The following is a 16,428-nucleotide window of genomic DNA, read 5'->3' as shown; positions in this document are numbered from 1 at the left end:
TCCTGTCATGTGCTGCTCCATCCTGCGCCCCCATTCTGTCATGTGCTGCTCCCATCCTGCGCCCCCATTCTCACAGGTGCTGCACCCATCCTGCGCCTCCATTCTCACATGTGCTGCACCCATCCTGCGCCTCCATTCTGACATGTGCTGCACCCATCCTGCGCCTCCATTCTGTCATTTGCTGCTCCCATCCTGCGCCCCATCCTGTCATGTGCTGCTTCCATCCTGCACCCCCGTTCTGTTATGTGCTGCTGCCATCCTGCACCCCCGTTCTGTCATGTGCTGCCCTATTCTGTCATGTGCTGCTCCCATCCTGCGCCCCCGTTCTGTCATGTGCTGCTCCCATCCTGCGCCACCGTTCTGTAATTTGCTGCTCCCATCCATATGCCCCATACGCTGCTCCATAAAGGTTGATGGCCCCATAAGATGCTCCATAGTATATGTCTCATATGCTGCTCCATTATGGTTGATGGCCCCCATAAGATGCTCCATAGTATATCCCCCGTATGCTGCTGCATTATGGTTGATGGCCCCCATAAGATGACCATAGTATATGCCTCATATGCTGCTCCATAAAGGTTTATGGCCCCCATAAGATGCTCCATAGTATATGCCCCGTACACTGCTTCATAAAGGTTGATGGCCCCCATAAGATGCTCCATAGTATATGCCCCGTACACTGCTCCATAAAGGTTTATGGCCCCCATAAGATGCTCCATAGTATATGCCCCGTACACTGCTCCATAAAGGTTTATGGCCCCATAAGATGCTCCATACTATATGCCCCATATGCTACTCCATAAAGGTTGATGGCCCCCATAAGATGCTCCATTGTATTATATGCCCCGTACGCTGCTGCGATATATAAAAAAAAAAAAAACACCGGCGCGCTGTGGGGGTCAGGTGCCGGAGTCGCAGCTAGCTCAGGCCCCCGACACTTGCTATATTCACCTGTCTGTCCCGTTCCAGTGCTGCGTGCCGCTTCTGCCGGGTCCTCTGGCTGTGACTGTTCAGTCAGAGGGCGGCGCACATTAAGCGCGTCATCGCGCCCTCTGAACTGTGAACGTCACAGGCAACATCACAGGCAGAGGACCCGGAAGATGGAGCGGCGCGCAGCGCTGGAACGGGACAGACAAGTTAATATAGCTCATACTCACCCGCCTGGCACGTCCCTGCTGCTCCGTTGGAGATCGCGGTGTGCGTTCAGTGTTTACACATACCACGATCTCCTGGGAGCGTCACTCTGTGGGGTCCAGACTGCGCCGGCGCTTGCGCAGTCTATAGAGGCTTCGGACAGAGTGACGCTCCCAGCGTTATATTATAGATATGTCTATTAAGAGCAATTGAAATATAAAGTGAAAAATTATATGAACAAAACCAAGTAGCAATAATAAGAAAAAAAATAATTATTAAGTGAGATGTGAATGCCAGTCAATCAACACAAAGTAAATACCACCAATACCAACCAGTACTGACCTACCTCTGCCCCTGCACACACCACTCCAACGAGCGTTTCGCTTCCACTTCGTCATGGAGTCTGGGTGATTTTGGCTATGTACAGTGGCTTGTGAAAGTATTCACCCCAGTTGCGTAGCTACCGGGGGGTCAGAGGGTGCGGTGCTCTGAGGGAGCCCACCCGGAGCTACGCTGCTGCAACTGTATTGGCGCATGCAGTTACATGCTGCAGGCAGAGCAGGGAGAATCGATCTCCCTGCTCTGCCGCTATGGGGCCCCTGAGCAGGCGGGGGGGCCTGGTGCCAGCAGTGGGCCCCCCGCCGTCATCGGAAGATCAGCTGTACCGGCATTTAGCCGATACAGCTGATCGCATTGATGGGAGAAGGAGAGCTGCACTCCTCCTCCCATCATCCCCCTGTCAGTGTTGGCGTCTAACGTCGCCGACACTGACAGCGGGTGCGATGACGTCACTGCCCGGCACCCGCTGTCAGGAGATCAGGGTGCAGCACAGGAACCAGGAAGGAGAGAGGTGAGTATTTATTTATTTTTTAATGGGTGCTGCCTTATTACAGGGTCTGACTATGGAGGCTGCCTTATTACAGGGTCTGACTATAGGGATGCTGCCTTATTACAGTGTCTGCCTCTAGGGGTGCTGCCTTATTACAGGGTCTGCCTATGGGGGGGGTGCCTTATTACAGGGTCTGCCTATAGGGATGCTGCCTTATTACAGGGTCTGACTATAGGAATGCTGCCCTATTACAGGGTCTGCCTATAGGGGTGCTGCCTTATTACAGGGTCTGCCTATGGGGGGGGGGGCTGCCTTATTACAGGGTCTGACTGTGGGGGGGGCTGCCTTATTACAGAGTCTGCCTATAGGGGTGCTGGCTTATTACAGGGTCTGACTATGGGGGGGCTGCCTTAATACAGGGTCTGACTATGGGGGCTGCCTCATTACAGGGTCTGCCTATAGGGGTGCTGCCTTATTACGGGATCTGACTATGGGTGTGCTGCCTTATTACAGGGTCTGACTAAGGTGCCCGCTGCCAGGAGATCAGCGGGAGCAGCACAGGAACCAGGAAGGAGACAGGTGAGTATTTATTTATTTTTTTAATGGGTGCTGCTGCCTTATTACAGGGTCTGCCTATACAGGAGCTGCCTTATTACAGGGTCTGCCTATACAGGAGCTGCCTTATTACAGGGTTTGACTATAGGGGTGCTGCCTTATTACAGCGTCTGACTATGGGGGTGCTGCCTTATTACAGGGTCTGCCTATAGGGGTGCTAGCTTATTACAGGGTCTGACTAGGGGGTGCTGCCTTATTACAGGGTCTGACTATAGGGGTGCTGCCTTACTACAGGGTCTGACTATGGGGGCTGCCTTATTACAGGATATGACTTTGGGGGCTGCCTTATTACAGGGTCTGACTATGGGGGCTGCCTTATGCTATAGAGTCTGCCTATGGGGAGTGCATAATATTATATTGTGGGCTATTTGGTGCATTATGCTACTGCATATGGAGGCTATCTAGGGGGCCATCATACAGTATGGAGATTACAGTGTGGGGGTCATTATACAGTGTTGGAGCCATCAAATAGTTTGGAGGCTACTAAGGGGTCAGTATACTGTGTGGGTGGTACTATACAGTGAGGGGGCATTATACTGTGTATAAGAGCATCATGCTGTGTATAGGGGAGCTGTACAGGGGGGGGGGGAGACTCGGGACATTATTAAATGTAAAGTGGGTACTTCTTGTTATAGGGGAACTCAGGTTACTGTGGCACACAGGGCAATATTACTTTCTAGGGGGCAAAATATTGGCACTGTTTTCTAGGGCACTTCCACGCGGCATTACTATATTATAGAGGGGTGCTTTAGAATTTAGAGGGCACAGAGAACCACACAGCAGGTGCAGTAATAGGGACACATACGGCAGCAGCGGCTCAGTATTGGGGTATCAGGTGCAGTAATAGACACATACGGCAGCAGCGGCTCAGTATTGGGGTATCAGGTGCAGTAATAGGATCACATACGGCAGCAGAGGCTCAGTATTGGGGTATCAGAAGCAGTAATAGAATCACATACGGCAGAAGCGGCTCAGTATTGGGGTAGCAGGTGCAGTAATAGGGACACATACGGCAGCAGAAGCTCAGTATTGGGGTATCAGAAGCAGTAATAGGATCACATACGGCAGCAGCGGCTCAGTATTGGGGTATCAGGAGCAGTAATAGGGACACATACGGCAGCAGTGGCTCAGTATTGGGGTATCAGGTGCAGTAATAGGGACACATACGGAAGCAGCGGCTCAGTATTGGGGTATCAGCAGGATGAGGCGTTTGTGCAGGTTTGGAATAGATGGTGATAGCGCCGGAATATGAGAAGTGAAATGTGTCTTTGTTGTATTCTCAACAAGTGAGTTGTAGCTGGAAGAAGTTGTCATGTTGGTCTGTGCCAGATGGAAAAGACGGGAAAAATGAACGATTCCATCAGAAAGGACGTCAGAGGTAAGACATTATCTGTAACTGTGCTGTGATCTGTTATATGTTCTGTAGGGCTGGTATCTACCACTGACCATATGGCGGGAATATCCATATTAGTCTTTATATAGAGATTATCTTCAGTAACAGCGAGGTCATCTGCTGAGGTTCTCCTCCAGTATTAGGGCGCGTCACCGAGTTGTAATCAAGGTTACCTGGTTAGGGGCCCCCTGAACCAAAACCCTAGCTACACCTCTGATTCACCCCCTTGGCATTTTTCGTGTTTTACTACCTCACAACCAAGAATTTAGTTAATTCAAATTAGATGGTTTCCTCTCGTGAACAGCAATCTTCAAGTCTGACCACAGATTAAGGTCTGGGCTTTGACTAGGCCACTCCAAAACATTTACACGTTTCCCCTTAAACCACTCGAGTGTTGCTTTAGCAGTATGCTTTGGGTCCTTGTCTTGTCGGAAGGTGAATCCCCGTCCCAGGCTCAAAACACTGACGCACTGAAACAGGTTTTGCTCAAGAATATCCCTGTATTTTGCACCATCCATCTTCCTCTCAACTCAGACCATTTTCCCTGTCCCTGCTGCCGGAAAACACCCCCACAGCTTGATGCTACCACCACCATGTTTAACTGTGAGGATGGTGATCTTGGATTGATCAGCTGTGTTGGTTTGTCGACAGACAGTGTTTACCTTAGTGGCTAAAAAATTCAATTTTGGTGTCATCTAACCACAGCACATTCCTACATAAATTTGGAGAGTCTCCCACAAGTCTTTTAGCAAACTCAAAATGGGACTGATAATTTTGTGTGCAAGTAAAGGCACTTTTCCATAAAGGCAACCTCTATGGAGTGTACAGCTTATTATGGTCGTATGGACAAGGTTTTTTGTGGTACCATGTTCTTTCCATTTGATGGTAATGGATGTGATGGTGCTCCGGTGGGGGGGGGGGGGTGATCATCAGAGACTGGGATTTCTTTTAATCACCCAACCCTGACCTAGACTTCTCAACAACCGTTTCCCTGGTTTGTTTGGAGATCTCCTTGATCTTCATGGTCTTTGGTTAGTGGTGCCTCTTTCTTAATAGTGTTGCAGACTCTGTTGGCTTTCAGAAAAGGTAAAGTGTATATAACGGCAAACCATGTGTCACTTAGATTGCACACAGGGTGACTTCCTGTCACTAAGCACCTGACTTATAAAGGTTGTGGTTTGTCCTGATGAAGAAGTTGTAAAACTTTGAAACGCACTGTCGTTTAAACCACCTAAACTTGGATCTGCATCCCTTATTCTTTCTCCATGGCAGTGCAGATTAGCACATCACATCCAGTTTTGATTCTTTACTATTCATGTTAGGCCCTTTCAAGATTTGAGTAACAAGTTGATAATTTCTATTGTTATTTTCCCCCATCAGTGAGTATTTTTATTTCTCGCCATGGCTAGCGCCTTGTGATTGTACCTTTTCTTCTAATTATACATTTAATAAATAAAGATAAAAGTTTTAAAAAAAAAGGTACAATGGGAGTTGTGGTTTGAAAACTCTCAGAGACCTTCAGGTGGGCGATCAGTGTCCTAAATCCTGGTCTAATGATACAGAATAACAGTTGATGCTGAAGATCCCACCAGGATATTCATACAACATTGCTTTTGGTAAACTAAGGCTTATTCTACTGAAAAGTGTTGCTCACACAGCATAGGTGAAAAATATCTGATTGCTGAGGGTCCTATCGCTAGGATCCTCACCGGTTAGGAGAATAGAGATCTCGTGTCCCACTAGAATACAGTGAATGCAGTGGCAGTGCCGGACCACCAGCGTCTAAGGAACTGACTGAGAAAGCCAAGTACAGGACTATATGGATTTCAGTTTACGGCTGAACGAGATGGCACCGTTACCTTCATGGGAGGCGGCTGCTGGCGGAATGTAGCGGTCTGTCTGGTGTCCTGCTTTCTGGCTACCTGGAGCTGTTGGGCGGCTGCAGCTGCTGCTGCCAGGGATTCTGGTATGGGGGGCTCCTGGGGCTCTGTCTGCCACTCGGCTTTCTGTTTTTCAAAGTAGCTACAATATAAAAGACAAGTTACAACCATTGTCATTCCAAACCAACGATCGTCCCATATAGCTGGGTCACAGACCAGTCTGCAGGTGAAAACAAGCACTAGGAATGAATGGGCCACCAATAGAGAAGGAAACTTTGCACCAGGTCTTTGGCTCAATAATATCTATGTACCCGTAGACAGCGAATTTAGGTGGACACCCATAGGAACGTATATAGAGGCTTCTCCAATCTGTTACAAATCCATTTAATGGATGGAGTTTTCTACTATTTTGTAAATTGATTTAACAGGATTTTTACTGACTTTGCTTGTATTGCAAATTTAACAGAAAAGAGAAACTGGAGCTTCCAATTAGTAGTAGAACTTAAATGGATGTAGGTCGAAACACAAGGGGAATGAAGCTAGCCAGCGCCACAGTACTTACTCCAGAGACAGCTTCTCCTCCTCCTCACACAGGTCCGGCAGCCTCTGCAGACCCAGCGTCATTCTCAGGGCATCGACGTGCTCTTTCAGAGGCTTGTATTCTTCATGCAAGCGGCGTGTGGACTCCAGCAATTTGTTCAGGTCATTCTCAGACTGCTTGATGGTGTTTTCCATCTGCAGTATAGAATAAGAACATTATCAGACTTCTTTTACTTATTTCTAGCAACCAAAATTACAACATCAGACACCCCAAGGATCAAGTTACTAATTGTTTTATATATTCAGTATCTACTATACAGCTCTAGCAAAAATTAAGAGAGCACCACATCAATCCCCTGTCATGGGCAGCCCAATCTCCAGACCTGAACCCCATTGAAAACCTCTGGAATGTAATCAAGAGGATGATGGATAGTCACAAGCCATCAAACAGAAGAACTGCTTACATTTGTGCGCCAGAAGCAGTGTGAAAGACTGGTGGAAAGCATGCCAAGACGCATGAAAGCTGTGATTAAAAATCATGGTTATTCCACAAAATATTGATTTCTGAACTATTCCCGAGTTAAAACATTAGTATTGTTGTTTCTAAATGATTATGAACTTGTTTTCTTTGCATTATTTGAGGTCTGAAAGCGCTGTTTTTTTTCTTATTTTGACCATTTCTCCTTTTCAGAAAAAAATACAAAATGTATTGCTTGGAACTTCGAAGACATGTTGTCAGAAGTTTACACACTAAAAGAACAATTTACATTTTACTCAAAAATATACCTATAAGAGAGAAAAATCAGACAAACTGAATATTTTGCAGTGGTCTCTTAATTTTTGCCTGAGCTGTACGATAATAGAGAGGGAGAGAAAGGGCTTGAAGGACAGTTCTCGCTTATCTTCCAGATCACACCGCTCCTCAACCTCCCAGCTTCCTGTCTGTACTCTTGAAGATTGACGGTTCGGAGCAGCAGCAGTTACAATGCTGAATAGCACTGTGCACTCTCTGATGCTGGAGCATAGGAGCGGCGATAGGATACCAAAACTGGTCCGGATCGTTGACTCCAGTAATCCAGCCGCATTTAAAACAGTTCTCTATTGAAAAGGGCTTGTAAGGGCTTTGCATACTCTGCTATGCTGCTAGACGGCAGCGGTGGCCGGTAACCTAGACAATGAGCATAAAACAATTAAATACAATTTCCTCCAACCTTGTGAACCGAGTAACTTTTAATAAGATTAAAACTGCAAAATTGTTTGTTTTTCCAAGTTTTTTTTTACAATTTTAACCATTATTGATGTTGAGACAACCCATTAAACAGCAAAGGATGCAGCCAAACAACAAACAAGAAAGGGAGTAAAATTAAATAAATGTCTCCAGATGTTGGAGAGAACCAAGCTACCTCCATATGAAACACAATGGGAACCACCAAAATGGTCAAATCTGCCAACAAATATCTTAAATCTACGGGCGCACATTTTCATCTACTGCTCCAATCAAACCAGGGACCCTTTACTGGTGTGACTGGTGGTGGTTATAGTGGTGGGCCCTTTGCGATTATACATTTACCACCTAAAAACTATGGAAAAAGTAATACATGCACTCAGCTGGAAAGATCCATGAGGTTCGGATATATTGTTATTCATGGACAGGTCCTATACTGATAAGAGTACAATTCGTATAACTAAAGGAAAGAATACAATGATACAAAACTATGTAAAGCAGTTAATACAAGAGAAGATAGTATTCTGCTACAGATGGATCTGGATAAGTTGGAAACTTGGGCTGAAAGGTGGCAGATGAGGTTTAACAATGATAAATGTAAGGTTATACACATGGGAAGAGGGAATCAATATCACCATTACACACTGAACGGGAAACTACTGGGTAAATCTGACAGGGAGAAGGACTTGGGGATCCTAGTTAATGATAAACTTACCTGGAGCAGCCAGTGCCAGGCAGCAGTTGCCAAGGCAAACAGGATCATGGGGTGCATTAAAAGAGGTCTGGATACACATGATGAGAGCATTATACTGCCTCTGTACAAATCCCTAGTTAGACCGCACATGGAGTACTGTGTCCAGTTTTGGGCACCGGTGCTCAGGAAGGATATAATGGAACTAGAGAGAGTACAAAGGAGGGCAACAAAATTAATAAAGGGGATGGGAGAACTACAATACCCAGATAGATTAGCGAAATTAGGATTATTTAGTCTAGAAAAAAGACGACTGAGGGGCGATCTAATAACCATGTATAAGTATATAAGGGGACAATACAAATATCTCGCTGAGGATCTGTTTATACCAAGGAAGGTGACGGGCACAAGGGGGCATTCTTTGCGTCTGGAGGAGAGAAGGTTTTTCCACCAACATAGAAGAGGATTCTTTACTGTTAGGGCAGTGAGAATCTGGAATTGCTTGCCTGAGGAGGTGGTGATGGCGAACTCAGTCGAGGGGTTCAAGAGAGGCCTGGATGTCTTCCTGGAGCAGAACAATATTGTATCATACAATTATTAGGTTCTGTAGAAGGACGTAGATCTGGGTATTTATTATAATGGAATATAGGCTGAACTGGATGGACAAATGTCTTTTTTCGGCCTTACTAACTATGTTACTATGTTAATAGCTTAAACATCAGGATTATTCGTCTGGTTAGGTCTTTGTGGCAGTTATAGGACCTGATTACGCCAATTGTCATCTTTTAAGGGGATAAGGAATTAAACCTTAAAAATTGCAGATAATTTTAGGCAATACTTGGTCGCAGAAATTGTTGAGAAATTGCAGTTATGTAGGGTTCTACACTAATCATTATGTGGAGAAAAAACACCTTCAATATAGAAATTGTTTTGTTTTTGGCTCATTTTCCATCCTTATTAAGCTGCATGAGTTGCATTTTTTCTGCTCACCCATGGAAATGCTTGACACAAATGGCAGCATTGTCACAACCCATCTCCTCTGTCACATTATATACATGTGTACGTATGACACAGCAGAAGCCATGATGGCTTAGGTAGGACCAGGGCAGATCACCAGTAATCAATGGTATAAGGTATTAGTTTGTAGGACAGGGAACAGACTGGATCAGTCTGAGGCAGAAGAGGGTTTACGGAGCTGTGTAGCCTCAGCGCCCAAGTTCCCGGGAAGAGATATTCAGAAAGCCGAATACATTGCAGTGAACGTGCAGAAGAGCAAAGCACAGGAGAGGATACCAGGGGGAGACCAGCCCCGAGTAGGCTGCCTCCTTCTGAGGCGCAGAAACCGGTAGCCGGATCACCGAGGATCGTAAGGCCCTCCACGACTTACATCAGAGACCGGCAGGACAGCTGAACTCCACGTTACTTTTCCGCCTAAGGGTATGTGCACACGTTGCGGATTCTCTGCGGATCCGCAGTGTTTTTTGAGGTGCAGAAACGCTGCAGATCCGCAATTGATTTACAGTACAATGTAAATCAATGAGAAAAAAAAATGTGTACACTTTGCGGAAAATCCGCTGCGGAAACGCTGTGGTTTAAAAGAAGTAGCATGTCACTTCTTTTTTGTGAATCTGCAGCGTTTTTGTACCCATTCCATTATAGAAAACCACAGGGGTAAAAACCGCAGAAAATCCGCAAGAAAACCACAGCAAAAACGCACAAAAAACGCTGCGGAACCACATGTGCGTTTTGTGCCAGGAGAGGCAGAATCCGCACCAGAAATTCCTAAGCCTAATCCGCAACGTGTGCACATAGCCTTAGTACCCAGGAGGCACGGTGACACCCTTAGAGGATGGGGAGTGTTGTGAATTCTGTTGTCGGGCTCCCTCCTGTGGTCATGAATGGTACTTCGGCTGGTTCTATCCATGGACTTCCTCTGGTGGGTGTTTCTGAGTTTCCTTCCACAGGTGACGAGGTTAATTCGTTAGCTGGCTGCTCTATTTAACTCCACTTAGATCTTTGCTCCATGCCACCTGTCAATGTTCCAGTACTGGTCTAGTTCACTCCTGGATCATTCTTGTGACCTGTCTTCCCAGCAGAAGCTAAGTGCCTGCTTGTTTTTCTCTGGTTTGCTATTTTTCTGTCCAGCTTGCTATTTTGATTGTTGTCTTGCTTGCTGGAAGCTCTGGGACGCAGAGGGAACGCCTCTGCACCGTGAGTCGGTGCGGAGGGTCTTTTTGCGTCCTCTGCGTGGTCTTTTTGTAGGTTTTTGTGCTGACCGCAAAGCTACCTTTCCTGTCCTCAGTCTGTTCAGTAAGTCGGGCCTCACTTTGCTAAATCTATTTCATCTCTGTGTTTGTATTTTCATCTTTGCTCACAGTCATTATATGTGGGGGGCTGCCTTTTCCTTTGGGGAATTTCTCTGAGGCAAGGTAGGCTTTATTTTTCTATCTTCAGGGCTAGCTAGTTCCTTAGGCTGTGCCGAGTTGCATAGGGAGCGTTAGGAGCTATCCATGGCTATTTCTAGTGTGTGTGATAGGATTAGGGATTGCGGTCAGCAGAGTTCCCACGTCCCAGAGCTCGTCCTATATTATCAGTAACTATCAGGTCTTTCCGTGTGCTCTTAACCACCAGGTCCATTATTGTCCTGACCACCAGGTCATAACAGTACAGGTTGCCCAAAGTATTAATGCATCTCAATAGAGGGATAAGAAGTTCTGAGACCATTTTTTTTTTCTTTGCAGTGTGTTTTGTCTCTCTTTTCCCCTTTACCTCTGGGTGGTTCAGGACACAGGTGTAAACATGGACATTCAAGGTCTGTCCTCTTTGATGGATAATCTCACTATAAGTGTACAAAACATTCAAGATTTTGTGGTTCAGAATCCGATGTCAGAGCCTAGGATTCCAATTCCTGATTTGTTTTTTGGTGATAGATCTAAGTTCTTGAATTTCAAAAATAATTGTAAATTGTTTCTTGCCTTGAAACCTCGCTCCTCAGGTGACCCTGTTCAACAAGTAAAGATCATTATTTCTTTGTTACGTGGTGACCCTCAAGACTGGGCATTTTCCCTTGCGCCAGCAGATCCGGCATTGCGTGATGTTGATGCGTTTTTCCTGGCGCTTGGATTGCTATATGACTAACCTAATTCAGTGGATCAGGCAGAGAAAATCTTGCTGGCTCTGTGTCTGGGTCAGGATGAAGCGGAGATATATTGTCAGAAGTTTAGAAAGTGGTCTGTGCTCACTCAGTGGAATGAATGTGCCCTGGCAGCAATCTTCAGAAAGGGTCTCTCTGAAGCCCTTAAGGATGTCATGGTGGGATTTCCCATGCCTGCTGGTCTGAATGAGTCTATGTCTTTGGCCATTCAGATCGATCGACGCTTGCGTGAGCGTAAAGCTGTGCACCATTTGGCGGTACTATCTGAGCATGGGCCTGAGCCTATGCAATGTGATAGGACTTTGACCAGAGCTGAACGGCAAGAACACATACGTCGGAATGGGCTATGGTTTTACTGTGGTGATTCCACTCATGCTATCTCTGATTGTCCTAAGCGCACTAAGCGGTTCGCTAGGTCTGCCACCATTGGTACGGTACAGTCTAAATTTCTATTGTCCGTTACTCTGATTTGCTCTTTGTCATCCTATTCTGTTATGGCATTTGTGGATTCAGGCGCTGCCCTGAATTTGATGGACTTGGAGTATGCTAGGTGCTGTGGTTTTTTCTTGGAGCCCTTGCAGTATCCTATTCCATTGAGAGGAATTGATGCTACGTCTTTGGCCAAGAATAAGCCTCAGTACTGGACCCAATTGACCATGTGCATGGCTCCTGCACATCAGGAGGATATCCGCTTTCTGGTGTTGCATAATCTGCATGATGTGGTTGTTTTGGGGTTGCCATGGCTACAGGTTCATAATCCAGTATTGGACTGGAAATCTATTATTATTATTATTTATTGTTATAGCGCCATTTATTCCATGGTGCTTTACATGTGAGGAGGGATATACATAATAAAAACAAGTACAATAATCTTAAACAATACAAGTCATAACTGGTACAGGAGGAATGAGGACCCTGCCTGCGAAGGCTCACAATCTACAAGGGATGGGTGAGAATACAGTAGGTGAGGGTAGAGTTGGTCATGCAGCGGTTTGGTCGATCGGTGGTTACTGCAGGTTGTAGGCTTGTCTGAAGAGGTGGGTCTTCAGGTTCTTTTTGAAGGTTTCGATGGTAGGCGAGAGTCTGATGTGTTGTGGTAGAGGGTTCCAGAGTAGGGGTGATACGCAAGAGAAATCTTGTATACGATTGTGAGAAGAGGAGATAAGAGGGGAGTAGAGAAGGAGATCTTGTGAGGATCGGAGGTTGCGGGTAGGTAAGTACCGGGAGACGAGGTCGCAGATGTATTGAGGACACAGGTTGTGGATGGCTTTGTACGTCATGGTAAGGGTTTTGTAGTGGAGTCTCTGGGCAATGGGGAGCCAGTGAAGGGATTGACAGAGGGGAGAGGCCGGGGATTAGCGGGGGGACAGGTGGATTAGTCGGGCAGCAGAGTTTAGAATAGATTGGAGGGGTGCGAGAGTGTTAGAGGGGAGGCCACAGAGCAGGAGGTTGCAGTAGTCAAGGCGAGAGATGATGAGGGCATGGACTAGGGTTTTTGCAGATTCATGGTTGAGGAATGAACGGATTCGTGAAATATTTTTGAGTTGAAAGCGGCAGGAAGTGGAAAGGGCTTGGATATGTGGTTTGAAGGAGAGATCAGCATCAAGGATTACCCAGAGGCAGCGAGCTTGTGGGACTGGGGAGAGTGGGCAGCCATTTACTGTAATGTATAGGTTCGTTGGGGGGGGTCGCGTGAGATGGGGGAAAGATGATGAATTCTGTTTTGTCCATGTTAAGTGTTAGAAATCTAGTGGAGAAGAAGGATGAAATAGACAGACATTGAGGGATTCTGGTTAGAAGGGAGGTGATATCTGGTCCAGAGATGTAGATCTGTGTGTCGTCAGCGTAGAGGTGATACTGAAAGCCATGAGATTCTATGAGCTGTCCCAGGCCAAAGGTGTAAATGGAGAAGAGCAAGGGCCCAAGAACTGAACCTTGTGGCACTCTGACAGATAAGGGGCGAGGTGAGAAGGTGGTGTGTGAGTGGGAGACGATGAATGTCCTGTCTGTTAGGTATATGTCTGTGTCCAGCTGGGGTTTCCAGGGGGTACATGGTGATGTTCCATTTTTGTCTATTTCGTCTTCCACTCCTTCTGAAGTTCCAGAGTTTTTGTCGGATTATCGGGATGTATTTGATGAGCCCAAAGCCAGTGCCCTACCTCCTCATAGGGATTGCGATTGTGCAATTAATTTGATTCCTGGTAGTAAGTTTCCTAAGGGCCGATTGTTCAATTTATCTGTGCCAGAACACGCCGATATGCGGAGTTATATAAAGGAATCCTTGGAGAAAGGCCATATTCGTCCGTCGTCATCACCGTTAGGAGCAGGGTTCTTTTTTGTGGCCAAGAAGGATGGTTCTTTGAGACCTTGTATTGATTACCGCCTTCTCAATAAAATTACAGTCAAATTTCAGTATCCTTTGCCGTTGCTGTCTGATTTGTTTGCTCGTATTAAAGGGGCTAGTTGGTTCACCAAGATAGATCTTCGAGGGGCGTATAATCTTGTGCGTATTAAACAAGGCGATGAATGGAAAACAGCATTTAATACGCCCGAGGGCCATTTTGAGTACCTGGTTATGCCATTCGGGCTTTCCAATGCTCCATCAGTATTTCAGTCCTTTATGCATGACATCTTCCGAGAGTACCTGGATAAATTCCTGATTGTGTATTTGGATGATATTTTGGTCTTTTCGGATGATTGGGAGTCTCATGTGAAGCAGGTCAGAATGGTGTTCCAGGTCCTTCGTGCGAATTCCTTGTTTGTGAAGGGGTCAAAGTGTCTCTTTGGAGTTCAGAAGGTTTCATTTTTGGGGTTAATTTTTTCCCCTTCTACTATCGAGATGGACCCTGTTAAAGTCCAGGCCATTTACGATTGGACTCAGCCGACATCTGTGAAGAGCCTGCAAAAGTTCCTGGGCTTTGCTAATTTTTATCGGCGCTTCATCGCTAATTTTTCTAGTGTTGCTAAACCGTTGACTGATTTGACCAAGAAGGGTGCTGATGTGGTCAATTGGTCTTCTGCAGCTGTAGAGGCTTTTCAGGAGTTGAAGCGTCGTTTTTCTTCTGCCCCTGTGTTGTGCCAGCGAGATGTTTCGCTCCCGTTTCAGGTTGAGGTTGATGCTTCTGAGATTGGAGCAGGGGCTGTTTTGTCACAAAGAAGTTCTGATGGCTCGGTGATGAAGCCATGTGCTTTCTTTTCTAGAAAGTTTTCGCCTGCTGAGCGCAATTATGATGTTGGTAATCGAGAGTTGTTGGCCATGAAGTGGGCATTCGAGGAGTGGCGTCATTGGCTTGAAGGAGCCAAGCATCGTGTGGTGGTCTTGACAGATCACAAGAATTTGATTTATCTTGAGTCTGCCAAACGGTTGAATCCGAAACAGGCTCGTTGGTCGCTATTTTTCTCCCGTTTTGATTTTGTGGTTTCGTACCTTCCGGGCTCTAAGAATGTGAAGGCTGATGCCCTGTCAAGGAGTTTTGTGCCTGACTCTCCGGGTGTTCCTGAGCCGGCGGGTATTCTCAAAGAGGGGGTAATTTTGTCTGCCATCTCCCCTGATTTGCGGCGGGTGCTGCAAAAATTTTAGGCTGATAGACCTGACCATTGCCCAGCGGAGAAACTGTTTGTCCCTGATAGATGGACTAGTAGAGTTATCTCTGAGATTCATTGTTCAGTGTTGGCTGGTCATCCTGGAATCTTTGGTACCAGAGATTTGGTGGCTAGATCCTTTTGGTGGCCGTCTTTGTCATGGGATGTGCGTTCTTTTGTGCAGTCCTGTGGGACTTGTGCTCGGGCTAAGCCCTGCTGTTCTCGTGCCAGTGGGTTGCTTTTGCCCTTGCCGGTCCCGAAGAGGCCCTGGACGCATATTTCTATGGATTTTATTTCGGATCTCCCCGTCTCTCAAAAGATGTCGGTCATTTGGGTGGTTTGTGATCGCTTTTCTAAGATGGTCCATTTGGTACCTTTGTCTAAATTGCCTACCTCCTCTGATTTGGTGCCATTGTTTTTCCAGCATGTGGTTCGTTTGCATGGTATCCCGGAGAACATGGTTTCTGACAGAGGTTCCCAGTTTGTTTCGAGGTTTTGGCGATCTTTTTGTGCTAGGATGGGCATTGATTTGTCTTTTTCCTCGGCTTTCCATCCTCAGACTAATGGCCAAACCGAACGAACTAATCAGACTTTGGAAACATATCTGAGATGCTTTGTTTCTGCTGATCAGGAAGATTGGGTGTCCTTTTTGCCGTTGGCTGAGTTCGCCCTTAATAATCGGGCCAGCTCGGCTACTTTGGTTTCGCCGTTTTTCTGCAATTCTGGTTTCCATCCGCGTTTCTCTTCAGAGCAGGTTGAGTCTTCGGACTGTCCTGGTGTAGATACTGTGGTGGATAGGTTGCAGCAGATTTGGACTCATGTGGTGGACAATTTAACATTGTCCCAGGAGAAGGCTCAACGTTTCGCTAACCGCCGGCGCTGTGTGGGTCCCCGACTTCGTGTTGGGGATTTGGTTTGGTTGTCGTCTCGTTATGTTCCTATGAAGGTTTCCTCTCCTAAGTTTAAGCCTCGTTTCATTGGTCCGTATAAGATTTCTGAGGTTATCAATCCTGTGTCATTTCGTTTGGCCCTTCCTGCTTCTTTTGCCATCCATAATGTGTTCCATAGGTCGTTATTGCGGATACGTGGCGCCTGTGGTTCCATCCGTTGATCCTCCTGCCCCGGTGTTGGTCGAGGGGGAGTTGGAGTATGTGGTGGAGAAGATTTTGGATTCTCGTATTTCGAGACGGAAACTCCAGTACCTGGTCAAGTGGAAGGGTTATGGTCAGGAAGATAATTCCTGGGTTTTTGCCTCTTACGTTCATGCTGCCGATCTGGTTCGTGCCTTTCATTTGGCTCATCCTGGTCGGCCTGGGGGCTCTGGTGAGGGTTCAGTGACCCCTCCTCAAGGGGGGGTACTGTTGTGAATTCTGTTGTCGGGCTCC

General features: G+C 46.4%; 1 protein-coding gene across 1 annotated transcript in view; it reads right to left on the bottom strand.

Annotated features, from left to right (window-relative positions):
- The window catches only part of ZC4H2 (zinc finger C4H2-type containing), a 73,779-nt gene that overhangs the window by 22,728 nt on the left and 34,623 nt on the right, over positions 1 to 16,428 (bottom strand). The window contains exons 3-4 of the mRNA XM_069747201.1: positions 6,414 to 6,586; positions 5,831 to 5,993 (exon numbers count right to left, since the gene is read on the bottom strand). Of these exons, the coding sequence (XP_069603302.1) occupies positions 5,831 to 5,993; positions 6,414 to 6,586 (336 nt within the window). The remainder of the gene's footprint in view (positions 1 to 5,830; positions 5,994 to 6,413; positions 6,587 to 16,428) is intronic.

This window comes from Ranitomeya imitator, chromosome 2 (assembly GCF_032444005.1).
Source record: "Ranitomeya imitator isolate aRanImi1 chromosome 2, aRanImi1.pri, whole genome shotgun sequence".
NCBI lineage: Eukaryota > Metazoa > Chordata > Amphibia > Anura > Dendrobatidae > Ranitomeya > Ranitomeya imitator.
This window is presented reverse-complemented; position numbering and strand designations above follow the sequence as displayed.